The 12,713-nt window shown below is 41.8% G+C and overlaps 1 protein-coding gene across 6 annotated transcripts in view; it reads left to right on the forward strand.

The window, feature by feature from the left end:
* The first annotated feature begins 333 nt into the window (after nt 1–333).
* Nucleotides 334–12,713, forward strand: part of LOC135513984 (kinesin-like protein KIF2A) — a 37,712-nt gene continuing 25,332 nt past the window's right edge. For 2 of the 6 annotated variants that reach the window (XM_064937064.1, XM_064937062.1), the window contains exons 1-4: nt 336–646; nt 11,340–11,434; nt 12,053–12,175; nt 12,570–12,627. In XM_064937064.1, the coding sequence (XP_064793136.1) occupies nt 586–646; nt 11,340–11,434; nt 12,053–12,175; nt 12,570–12,627 (337 nt within the window). In that variant the 5' untranslated portion in view covers nt 336–585. Of the gene's footprint in view, nt 647–11,339; nt 11,435–12,052; nt 12,176–12,569; nt 12,628–12,713 lie in introns of all 6 variants that reach the window. The other 4 variants (XM_064937061.1, XM_064937060.1, XM_064937063.1 and 1 more) reach the window with 4 other exon arrangements.

Consider the following 12,713-nt stretch of genomic DNA (forward strand, 5'->3'; position numbering starts at 1 on the left):
CCCTAGTGCAGCGTTCAAGAGCGTGTCCCAACAGCAGTACAGGGGGAAGGTCTTGTCGGTGAGGTGTGGGGATAGGTTCTCTGACCTTGGTACAACACCAACAGGTTATTGGGGGGGGACTGGGTCAGATGTTGACAGAATGCTTGTGCATTGCCTGTGTGCTATCATGCCAACTCCTTGTCATGCCAAACAAACACAGCAATGGTGTTGGCATTGGCAAGAACACATATTGATCTTGGACCAGACTATGTTATGTGCAACAGTATGGATTACGAAATTGTCTGTTTGACACAATATGTGCATACACGTTAGGTCACTTTTTTTCCGATCGTCACTAGTAAAAGAAACGCCCATTTCTACAATTCATCGTCATAAAATGTGATTTTAAACCGAACCCTAAAGGAATACCAAAATTATTTTTTTAAATATTTTTTTTACGATATATCCAACTCTCCCTTTGTGGCTGTGGTAACTATTGAAATCCCTTATTTCTCTCTGGCTGGCTGTCCATGCATCCTCCGGTCAAAGTAGATTTATTTCAAACAAAAAGTCAACATATTTCAGGATACTCTACACTAATGAAGAATGGCGTGTAGTTTTGGGAAAATTGTCGTCGGCGTGTACGTTGAAATAAAACGAAGCGATGGTAAGTTTACGTTCGTATGTCATTTCTGATGTCTCGATTGGTTTTTACTTCGCTGGTAGTTGTTTTGAGAAGCTTTGTGTTGCTGTGAATACACTGCAACCGTTGAAGCCGAGTAGCAGCCGCAAAGTTGGGGTGGCTGTGCTTGCTAGCCAACTTGGCCTATGTAACGTTAACTAGCTGACTACCTAGACGACAAATGCACATTCTAACTGGATAGTTAACAACCAGTTAAAAGGGCTTCTTGGACTTACTAGTGTAGTTAGCGCCTTAACACTTTACAGTAACTACAGTATGGTTACCACACTAACGTTAGCTAGTTAACGTTAGTTTAGCAGCTAACAAACTAGCTAACCAATGCCACCCGCTAGTTAAGTAACGTTAGGTTGTGAAAGGTACCGCAAAATACGTGTTCTGGTTAGTTAGCAAAGGTAAGCTACCAGCTGTCCTTGTATGCTTCAGAACACTGAAGTGGCTAGGTAATTTAACTGGCTGTATAGAGGTTAACGTTAGCTAAAATATATTTAATATAATTTCTAGCTAGTTAACTTTGATAGTGTTATTTTTGGGGGGGTGAGAAGGCTGGCTGTTAAAACTTATTGTCAAGTTAGCATTGTGTCATATTACGACTAGCTACATAAGTTACATAGGTCGTTTGGTGGGTATTATCAACCAGGGTTTTGAGGTCTCCCAATAACGTTACAATATCTAGCTACTGTAGATAATTGTTGTGCGGGTAGTAGCTAGCTGACTGAACTTCGCGATGAAAGAATTTGTGGAGTTCATCAAACTTCCTTCACTGTGGAGTTTAGTAAGCTAGGCAGGTACTGTAACGTTACAGATGGTTTGAAACTGAGGCACTTAGCTGCTATCTAGCTACCCATGAACGCTGCACCAGGGTGTCATTCCACTTCAAACGCCAATCAGTAAAAATAACCATGACAACCAGTCTAATGGCCTATTTTTATTTATTTTATTTTTAGGACTACCACCATACACATCATTGACGAGTACGCACAGTTTTTATATTCAGATCAACTTGATCTGGTAGCTTTGCAATGCACCCAAAATGAGCTTGACTGATTTGTTATAAGGGAGAGAAAGGGGCTGGCTGCTTTTGCCATTTGCCCGTTTCTGTGTACCTGCGCCAGGCAGCCAAACCGGGTTAACACTCATAGGAGACAGATCCCTTCTGGGATGAGGTATAGCGCCACAACAAAACCATCATATCCTTCTGATTACTATACACTAGGGGTGAAGAGTTTTCTTACTTTTTTTGTTGTGTAAATTGAGTTGTTATGGATTACGTGGGTGTTTTAATGTTTACTGGTGTATCATGCATGGGAAGTGGGTCCTATCTAGTGTCCGTAGGTAGAGATGTCTGTGTCATCAAATTTTATTTGTCACATACACATGGTTAGCAGATGTTTAATGCGAGTGTAGCGAAATGCTTGTGCTTCTAGTTCCAACAATGCAGTAATAACCAACAAGTAATCTAACTAACAATTCCAAAACTACTGTCTTATACACAAGTGTAAGGTGATAAAGAATATGTACATAAAGATATATGAATGAGTGATGGTACAGAGCAGCATAGGCAAGATACAGTAGCTGGTCTCGAGTACAGTATATACATATGAGTATGTAAACAGAGTGGCATAGTTAAAGTGGCTAGTGATACATGTATTACATAAAGATGCGATAGATATAGAGTACAGTATATGCATATACATATGAGATGAATAATGTAGGGTATGTAAACATTATATTAGGTAGCATTGTTTAAAGTGGTTAGTGATATATTTTACATAATTTCCCACCAATTCCCATTATTAAAGTGGCTGGAGTTGAGTCAGTGTGTTGGCAGCAGCCACTCAATGTTAGTGGTGGCTGTTTAACAGTCTGATGGCCTTGAGATAGAAGCTGTTTTTCAGTCTCTCGGTCCCAGCTTTGATGCACCTGTACTGACCTCGCCTTCTGGATGATAGCGGGGTGAACAGGCAGTGGCTCGGGTGGTTGTTGTCCTTGATGATCTTTATGGCCTTCCTGTAACATCGGGTGGTGTAGGTGTCCTGGAGGGCAGGTAGTTTGCCCCGGAGATGCGTTGTGCAGACCTCACTACCCTCTGGAGAGCCTTACGGTTGTGGGCGGAGCAGTTGCCGTACCAGGCGGTGATACAGCCCGCCAGGATGCTCTTGATTGTGCATCTGTAGAAGTTTGAGTGCTTTTGGTGACAAGCCGAATTTCTTCAGCCTCCTGAAGTATACTAGGTAGTGGTGCACGATGTGCCCGTCTCCGGAGTCTGACCAGAAGAACGCCTCGTTTCCCTCTTTTACGAAGTCGTTTTTTTGGGTCGCTGGCTGGGATCCATTCCGTTGTCCTGTCATCGTGGGTAGGGAGTGCTATCTCTGGGGGCGGTGCCTGGCGAAGCCTGATTCAAGCTATTAACCACCACCCCCTCATCTGTTGCAGGCAGCTCTCTGGAATATACCAGGAGTACTCTCCTCCCTCAGTCTCTAGTCCTGCCATTAGCCAGGCACTGATAGGCTCTGCGATGAATGGAGGCATCACTCAACCATAGAATAGCCTACTGTGTGCCATGATAGTCTGCTATCATAAGGACTTGAGAGGAAAAGTGGTAAAAGTATATCAGTTAGATGAGGCTTTAAGCCTCTTACATTTTATCATCTCTTTTTAAATATATTTTTATATCAGCTAATTTCACTTTTGACATTGACACTTCAGTCCAGTCTACTAGAACTTTAACTGTGCAGGGTGTGTTTGGCACCAGCATTCCTTTTAATCCCAGCCAGGACAGGAAACACCCTCTTTCACCCTCTTTTGCCCTCTTTCAATGGCATAAGAGAAAGGCCTATTTAATCTTCATGTGGATTATCAACTGTATTCTAATAATGTCTGCATGAAATGATCCCCATTCAGTGTCTTTCAAAGTAAATGCCATGGAGACATTTTTGACCAACTGACAGCAGTCAGTTAAGTAAGGAAGCGGCAGGTAGCTTAGTGGTTAAGAGTGTTGGGCCAGTAAACAAAATATTTCTGGTTCGAATCCCCCCCCCGCAAACTAAGCAAAATATTGGTGTGTGCCTTTGAGCAAGGCACTTGACCATAATTGCTCCTTTAAGTTGCTCTAACTTAATGTGTTCCGTAACTGCCCACTCTGTTCCCCGCTCAACATATGAGGTGTCAACTAGAGGTCAACCGATTATGATTTTTCAACGCCTATACGGATTTATTGGAGGACCAAAAAAAAGCTTATTTAAAATTTTTTTTTTTATTTATATATTTGTAATAAAGACAATTACAACAATACTGAATGAACACTTATTTGAACTTAATATAATACCTAAATAAAAATCAATATAATCTCAAATAAATAATGAAACATGTTCAATTTGGTTTAAATAATGCAAAAACAAAGTGTTGGAGAAGAAAGTAAAAGTGCAATGTAAAAAAGCTAACGTTTATGTTCCTTGCTCAGAACATGAGAACATATGAAAGCTGGTGGTTCCCTTTAACATGAGTCTTCAATATTCCCAGGTAAGAAGTTTTAGGTTGTAGTTTTTATAGGAATTATTAGGACTATTTCTCTACCATTTTGTATTTCATATACCTTTGACTATTGGATGTTTTTTTGGCACTATAGTTTTGCCAGCCTCATCTCAGGAGTTGATAGGCTTGAAGTCATAAATGGCGCTGTGCTTCAAGCATTGCGAAGAGCTGCTGGCAAACGCAGGAAAGTCCTGTCTGAATGAAAGCTTATGAGCCTGCTGCTGTGAAATACGGAATCGGTCCGTATTTTATCGAACGATGTGGCATCCATAAGTCTAAATATTGCTGTTACATTGCACAACCTTCAATGTTATGTCATCATTATGTAAAATTCTGGCAAATGAATTATGGTCTTTGTTAGGAAGAAATGGTCTTCACAGTTCGCAACGAGCCAGGCAGCCCAAACTGCTGCATATACCCTGACTCTGCTTGCACAGAACACAAGAGAAGACAATTTCCCTAGTTAATATTGCCTGCTAACATGAATTTTTTTAAACTAAATATGCTGGTTTAAAAATATATATTTGTGTATTGATTTTAAGGAAGCCATTTGATGTTTATGGCTAGGTACATTGGTGAAAATACAGTGCTTTTTTTTTTTCTTTTTTGCGAATGCGTTTGTTATATCATCACCCGTTTGGCGAAGTAGGCTGTGATTCGATGATAAATTAACAGGCACTGCATTGATTATTTGCAACGCAGGACAAGCTAGTTAAACTAGTAATATCATCAACAATGTGTGGTTAACTACTGATTATATTAAGATAGTTTTTTTATAAGGTAAGTTTTTAATGCTAGCTAGCAACTTATCTTGGATCCTTGCTACACTCGCGTAACAGGTGGTCAGCCTGCCACGCAGTCTCCTCGTGGAGCGCAATGTAATCGGCCATAATCGGCGTCCAAGAATGCCGATTACCGATTATGAAAACCTGAAATCGGCCCTAATCGGTCGACCTCTACACACCCACTCAGCCAGGTTTCAGCACCAAAGTGGGCCACCATGGTAAATGATGTCTACTCTTTAAGCCCACTTTAGATCATCTGCTTTGAGGCAGTTGGGGAGAAAGCAAGATTATTCTCTCCTGCATTACTATAAAGTTGTGCCCATTGGGAAGGGGGGAAAGGAGATACCTCATCAATTGCACAACTGAATGCATTCAACTGAAATGTGTCTTCCGTATTTAACCCAACCCCTCTGAATCAGAGATGTGCCTTAATCGACGTCCACGTCATTGGCGCCCAGGAGCAGTTGTTGTAGGGGGGTTAACCTTCTTGCTCAAAAAATGGAGTCGTCATGTTTGAGCTACTTTATATTGTACTGTATCATCTAGAGGTCGACCGATTATGATTTTTCAACAGAGATACCAATTATTAGAGGACCAAAAAAAGCCGATAACGATTAATCAGCCTCAAATAAATAATGAAACATGTTCAATTTGGTTTAAATAATGCTAAAACAAAGTGTTGGAGAAGAAAGTAAAAGTGCAATATGTGCTAACGTTTCAGTTCCTTGCTCAGAACATGAGAACATATGAAAGTTATTAGTTATTATAGGACTATTTCTCTCTATACCATTTGTATTTCATATTCCTTTGACTATTGAATGTTCTAATAGGCACTTTAGTATTGCCAGCCTAATCTCGGGAGTTGATAGGCTTGAAGTCATAAACAGCGCAATGCTTGACGCACAACGAAGAGCTGCTGGCAAACGCACAAAAGTGCTGTTTGAATGAATGCTTAAGAGCCTGCTGGTGCCTACCATCGCACAGCGAGACTGCTCTATCAAATCATAGACTTTATTATAACATAATAACACACAGAAATACCAGCCGTAGGTCATTAATATGGTCAAATCCAGAAAACAAAACGTTTATTCTTTCAGTGAAATACGGAACCGTTCTGTATTTTATTTAACGGTGGCATCCATAAGTCTAAATATTCCTGTTACATTGCACAACCTTCAATGTTATGTCATAATTACGTAAAATTCTGGTAAATTAGGCGGCCCAAACTGTTGCATATACACTGACTCTGCGTGCAATGAACGCAAGAGAAGTGACACAATTTCACCTGGTTAATATTGCCTGCTAACCTGGATTTATTCTAGCTAAATATATACTTCTGTGTATTGATTTTAAGAAAGGCATTGATGTTCATGGTTAGGTACACATTGGAGCAACGATACGCACCGCATCGATTATATGCGACTCAGGACACGCTAGATTAACTAGTGATTATGATTGATTGTTTTTTATAAGGTAAGTTTAATGCTAGCTAGCAATTTACCTTGGCTTACTGCATTCGCGTAACAGGCAGTCTCCTCGTGGAGTGCAATGAGAGGTAGATGGTTAGAGCGTTGGACTAGTTAACTGTAAGGTTGCAAGATTGAATCCCCCGAGCTGACAAGGTGAAAATCTGTCGTTCTGCCCCTGAACCAGGCAGTTAACTAGGCCGTCATTGAAAGTAAGAATGTGTTCCTAACTGACTTGCCTAGTTAAATAGAGATTAAATAAAGGTGTTAAAAAAAGGTCAAATCGGTGTCCAATTTGACCGATTTCCGATTATGAAAACTTGAAATCGGCCCTAATTAATTGGCTATTCCGATTTAATCAGTCGACCTCTAGTTTAAAGGCACAGTCAACTTAGTGTATGTAAACTTCTGACCCACTGGAATTGTGATAGATTATTTCACTGTATCTGTAAACAATTGTTGGAAAAATTACTTGTCATGCACAAAGTAGATGTCCTAACCGTCTTGCCAAACTATAGTTTGTAAACTAGAAATTTGTGAAGCGGTTGAAAAACGAGTTTTAATGACTCCAACCTAAGTGAATGTGAACTTCCGACTTCAACAGTAGGTATTTCAGACTCGGTCAGGGAGAGGTTGAAAATGTCGGTGAAGACACTTGCCAGTTGGTCTTTTGTTCATGTCCTGGTAATCCGTCTGGCCCCATGGCCTTGTGAATGTTGACCTGTCTTGCTCACATCGGCTACGGAGAGCATTATCACACTCGTCCGTAACGGACTTTGCTCTCATGCATGCTTCTGTGTTGCTTGCCTTGAAGTGAGCATAAAAGGGGTTTAGCTCTTCTGGTAGGCTCGCGTCACTGTGCAGCTCGCAGCTGGGTTTCCCTTTGTAGTCCATAATCGTTTTCAAGCACTGCTACATCCGACGAGAGCCATAGCTGGTATAGTAGGATTCAATCTTAATCCTGTATTGACACTTTGCCTGTTTGATGGTTCGTCTGAGGGCATAGGGGGATTCCTTAGCATCCGGACTAGTGTCCCGCTCCTTGAAAGTGGCAGCTCTAGCCTTTAGCTCGATGCGGATGCTGCCTGTAATCTATGGCTTCTGGTTGGGGTATGTATGTACGGTGAAGTGGGGACGACGTCGTCGTTGCACTTATTGATTGAGCCAATGATTGAGGTGGTATACTCCTCAATGCCATTGGATGAATCCCGGAACATATTCCAGTCTGTGCTAGCAAACCAGTCCCTTAGTGTTGCATCCGCGTCATCGTTACTGGTACTTCCTGCCTTAGTTTTTGCTTGTAAGCAGGAATTAAGTGAATTATGGTCAGATTTGCCAAATGGAGGTCGAGAGAGAGCTTTGTACGCGTCTCTGTGTGTGGAGTAAAGGTGGTCTAGAGTTTTTGTTTCTATTTATTATATTTATTTAAAAAATCTCCCTCTGGTTGCACATGTCATGCTGGTAGAAATGACATAAAACGGATTTAAGTTTCACTGCATTAAAGTCCCCAGCCACTAGGAGCGCCGCCTTTGGATGAGCGTTTTCTTATGGCCTAATACAGCTGGTCGAGTGCGGTCTTAGTGCCAGCATCGGTTTGTGGTGGTAAATAGACGGCTATGAATAATATAGATGAGAACTCTCTTGGTAGTTATTGTGGTCTACAGTTTATCATAAAGTACTCTACCTCAGGCAAGCAATACCTCAAGACTTCTTTAATATTAGACATCACTCACCAGCTGTTATTGACAAATGGACACAGACCCCCACCCCTCATCTTACCAGACGTTGCTTCTCTGTCATGCCGATGCATGGAAAATCCCTCCAGCTCTATATTATCCATGTCGTCGTTCAGCTACGACTCTGTAAAACATGAGATATTCGCTTTTAATGTCCTGTTGGTAGGATAATCTTGATTTGTTATTTCAAAGTTTTGATGTCTTCTATTATTCTACAATGTAGAAAATAGTAAAAATAAAAACCCTTGAATGAGTATGTATGTCCAAACTTTTGACTGGTACTGTATGCACGAACTCTAACGAACTGCTTCGGCTGGGAAGCATGCGGATGCTTTTAGTCACCTTAGGTTAGTATTTTAGAACAAAGGGCTAGAGTATGGCACTGCACTGCAGCCAGTGCACACGGACAGGGTACCATTCACCTGTCAGTTACCATTCACATGTTTACAGATGAGATGGATGCATGTGTTGTGTACGTTTCTCTACACACAGAATACACAATACAGATTCTGTTTGCATGTAGTGCTATTTGAGGAGTGTGTGGGTAAACCTGCGGGGATAGGGTGGTGGTTGGTTGGTCTGTACAAGGAAGTTCTTGGAGGACCAGGCCATTCTCTATTCTTAGTGATTCAATTGCATCAGGTCTTGCAAGCATGAGTGCCAGTCTGTTCAGTATTCGCCTGCTGCTCTTGCTCCCTCCACAATGGTAAGCGATTCCTTTTCCTTGTCTGTGTGTCCTCATCTAATCCTCCTGAACACACTGGGCTCTCACCTCCCATGTGTCCGTTCTTAAGTAATGCTGTCTGTCTGCCATTGTGTGTCTACAGTCACCTGCTGTTGCCAGGGTAGCTTGCAATCAACCTGCTGATCCAAGATGGGATTTAACTGCCAGCTAGCTTGGCGCTGGTCCAGCCCTACCATAAAGATCTCTGAGACACAGCTCTCAGAATCACACACATGCAGTCTCTATTAGAGGTCAACCGATTTAATCGGAATGGCCGATTTCAAGTTTTCATAACAATTCGGAAATCTGTATTTTTGGGCGCTGATTAAAAAAAATATATATATATATTTTTTTATACCTTTTTATTTAACTAGGCAAGTCAGTTAACACATTCTTATTTTCAATGACGGCCTAGGAACGGTGGGTTAACTGTCTTGTTATGGGGCAGAATGACAGATTTTCACCTTGTCAGCTCGGGGGATTCAATCTTGCAACCTTACAGTTAACTAGTCCAACGCAATAACGACCTGCCTCTCTCTCGTTGCACTCCACAAGGAGACTGCCTGTTACGCGAATGCAGTAAGCCAAGGTAAGTTGCTAGCTAGCATTAAACTTATCTTGTAAAAAACAATCAATCATAATCACTAGTTAACTAAATATGGTTGATGATATTACTAGATATTATCTAGCGTGTCCGGCGTTGCATATAATCTGACTGAGCATACAAGTATCGAAGTATCTGACTGAGTGGTGGTAGGCAGAAGCAGGCGCGTAAACATTCATTCAAACAGCACTTTGGTGCGTTTTGCCAGCAGCTCTTCAACTATTCTGAGCAAGGAACTGAAACGTTAGCTTTCTTATATTGCACTTTTACTTTCTTCTCCAGCACTTTGTTATTGCATTATTTAAACCAAATTGAACATGTTTCATTATTTACTTGAGGCTAAATTGATTTTATTGATGTATTATGTTAAGTTAAAATAAGTGTTCATTCATTATTGTTGTAAATGTCATTATTACAAATAAATAAATACATTTGAAAAATCGTCCAATTATTCGGTATCGGCTTTTTTGGTCCTCCAATAATCGGTATCGGCGTTGAAAAATCATAACCGTTCGACCTCTAGTCTCTATGCAGCAAGTTCTCCTCAGCAAGTTGTATTTCTTCAGGTCAGTGTAGTAGTGCATAGGCTCACCAAGACACACACATCAGTTGGTGTGTCCCTCTTGACCAGAAGCAGGGTTTTCTAGAGCAGATCTGCCAAAGAGGAGAGGGAAAGACATCATGGTGGAGTGACATGCATATGGAGTCATGACAGGCATCTGACCGCATGTTCCACATATCACTTGCCGCCTCTGTCAGTGCTAATGTAAGCTATTTTTACATCACTGTCTGACACTATCTCAGATGAAAGGGATTCTTGTTCTGTTACTGAGTTATTTAAATGGGCTTTCACTGCTGTGCGCTGTAGAATCATTACTTGGGTAGAACTCAGCAGCAGCGAACACTAAAAGCATCCATAAAACTCTCTGCTCTAAATAATGAATGCTGGGAACATGTCCCCCCCGCTTCACCCCTGACAGTGAGCAGCCAGGGGATGTAGTGTGTCATAGACCAGGGTTAGGCACAGGAAGCTGCTGGTAATTATGGAGCAGACTCGGCTCAGGCTGCCTGTGAAGTGTGTATTTAGACCAGCAGTAGATTGGGAGGGAGGACAGGGAAAGGGTAACTCCATGTATATTGACTACATGCTTCCTAACTTGTTTGACATGGCTTTATGTCTCAGTTGGTCGAGCATGGTGATTGCACCGTCAGGGTTGTGGGTTTGATTCCCAGGGTCACCCATATTTAAAATGTATGCATGCATGACAGTAACTTGCTTTGGATAAAAGCGTCTGCTAAATGGCATATCTGTGGCTGAAGTTTAGACCACCTCTCTTGTCTTCACACACTTCTGTTGAGTAATGTCCTGGAGAAGCTCGTTTGGGATGTTTACGGCCAATTATTTTGTCATGTACTGTATTGTCAGGCTGGCATAGCCGTACGGTTCCAGAGAGCATGTTGAAGTGTGTGTGTGCTGCAGGTGTCTGTGTACTCCAGCTTCATTGTTGTAGTTTAATGTCCCTATGCACTTCTCCAGTTGGGTAGCTACTAGTAGCTACGGTCTTCCCTGCTGACTGATTCCCTGGTGAAAGTCCTCCCACTCCCGCCCTTAAAATAAAGATGTGTCATGCAGTCAGTCATCCCTAATGGCTGTAGTGCACTGTGAGTAGTGTAGGCCAGAGTTAGGACAGTACTGTGCAACAATTTTAAGGAATTAACTAATTTGTTACATTTCAGAGAACTCCCCTTCCAACTTCTCTGTGCTGTGGGTGTTTGTCAGATAATGAACAACCACACGTGCTTTGTTACAGGACGAATACACCAAGCCATGGTCACGTCGTTGAATGAAGACAATGAGAGCGTCACTGTGGAGTGGATCGAAAATGGAGACACAAAAGGGAAAGAGGTAACCAAGCCTAGCTAGTAGCTTAGCACGACAGCCGGCGTCCGCTCAGCTCTTAGGCATTGAGCCCTATGAATAATGCATCTGAAGACATTCTAGAGTTTTGGAGATTACACAATCCTTCTGCATGTTCTGCCAGACATCACTCTCTGCCCTGAATATACTTGAGTTTAGAGAGCCTTACAGCAGTCATATTTCTTGAGCTTTGCTGTTGAATACAGATGTTGTCCTGCTGCTCTCTGCTCCTCTGAGCTACACGGATATACTTCTCTGCTCTCCATATACTAACATATAAGGTACATATTAACTGAGTATATTTGCACCTCATCTCTTCTGCATATTGATGTGTAGAGTATATTGTGTTAGATCTCCTGTTGAATATTGACTTGAAAAGTCTGGCTCGAAGGACCATGAGAAAGGGCACCAATTGGTTGTGGACTCTTTTAGAAGGTGTGGTAATGATGACCAGTAGGAGAGAGATGTACAGTCAACACATTTATTGCCACACCACACACAGACACACACACAAGAAGGGCAAAGAGAAGGGACTAGTAGAATTGTTCAGGAGCGATCTGTATGGGTTAGGTACAATTACAGTGACACACACTTCTCTCTATCCAGATTGACTTGGAGAGTATATTTGCACTAAACCCAGATGTGGCCCCAGAAGAGGAGATCACCCCCAGCACAGAGACCCCTCCCCCACCAACGCCCACCTCTGTGAAGGTCAACAAGATCTCCAAGGTGAGCGCTTCATGTGATGGAATTTAGTTTTGTTATGGACTGCTAGGATAACCACTGCAGGGTGAAGTCTGCCTGTGTAGTGCATAGATGAAGAACCTCATATCTTGCCTATGGTGCAGTGTGTGGCCTCAGAGGCCCACTGCTGGAGTGGCAAAAGAAACACAGAACAGATGCGAACAAAGGAAGCTCCAGTAATCTGATTCTCAGAATTTGTCCATTTCTAAAACCCTTATTTTGCAGTCATGGGAGTGAGAAGTGTTGTATTCTTCAGGGTTGTGATCTAGTGATCTGCTGGGTAAAATCATTTGTAAACCATGATTACAGTTTAAATTCTCATGGCTTCAAATATTTTTGTCAATGCATTTATCTTATCTCCCTCTTTTGTGTTCTTTAGCAGAACCGGCGAACAATAGCGCCCACTAAGAATGGCACTCCATCCAGGGATAACAGAGGTGTGTTTGTGTACTTGTTTTTGATAATTGACAGTTGAACATTGTCTTGGTAATGTTCATGGGTACCATGTCGCTTAATTCACTTG

The sequence above is a fragment of the Oncorhynchus masou genome, chromosome 25 (assembly GCF_036934945.1).
Source record: "Oncorhynchus masou masou isolate Uvic2021 chromosome 25, UVic_Omas_1.1, whole genome shotgun sequence".
Lineage (NCBI taxonomy): Eukaryota > Metazoa > Chordata > Actinopteri > Salmoniformes > Salmonidae > Oncorhynchus > Oncorhynchus masou.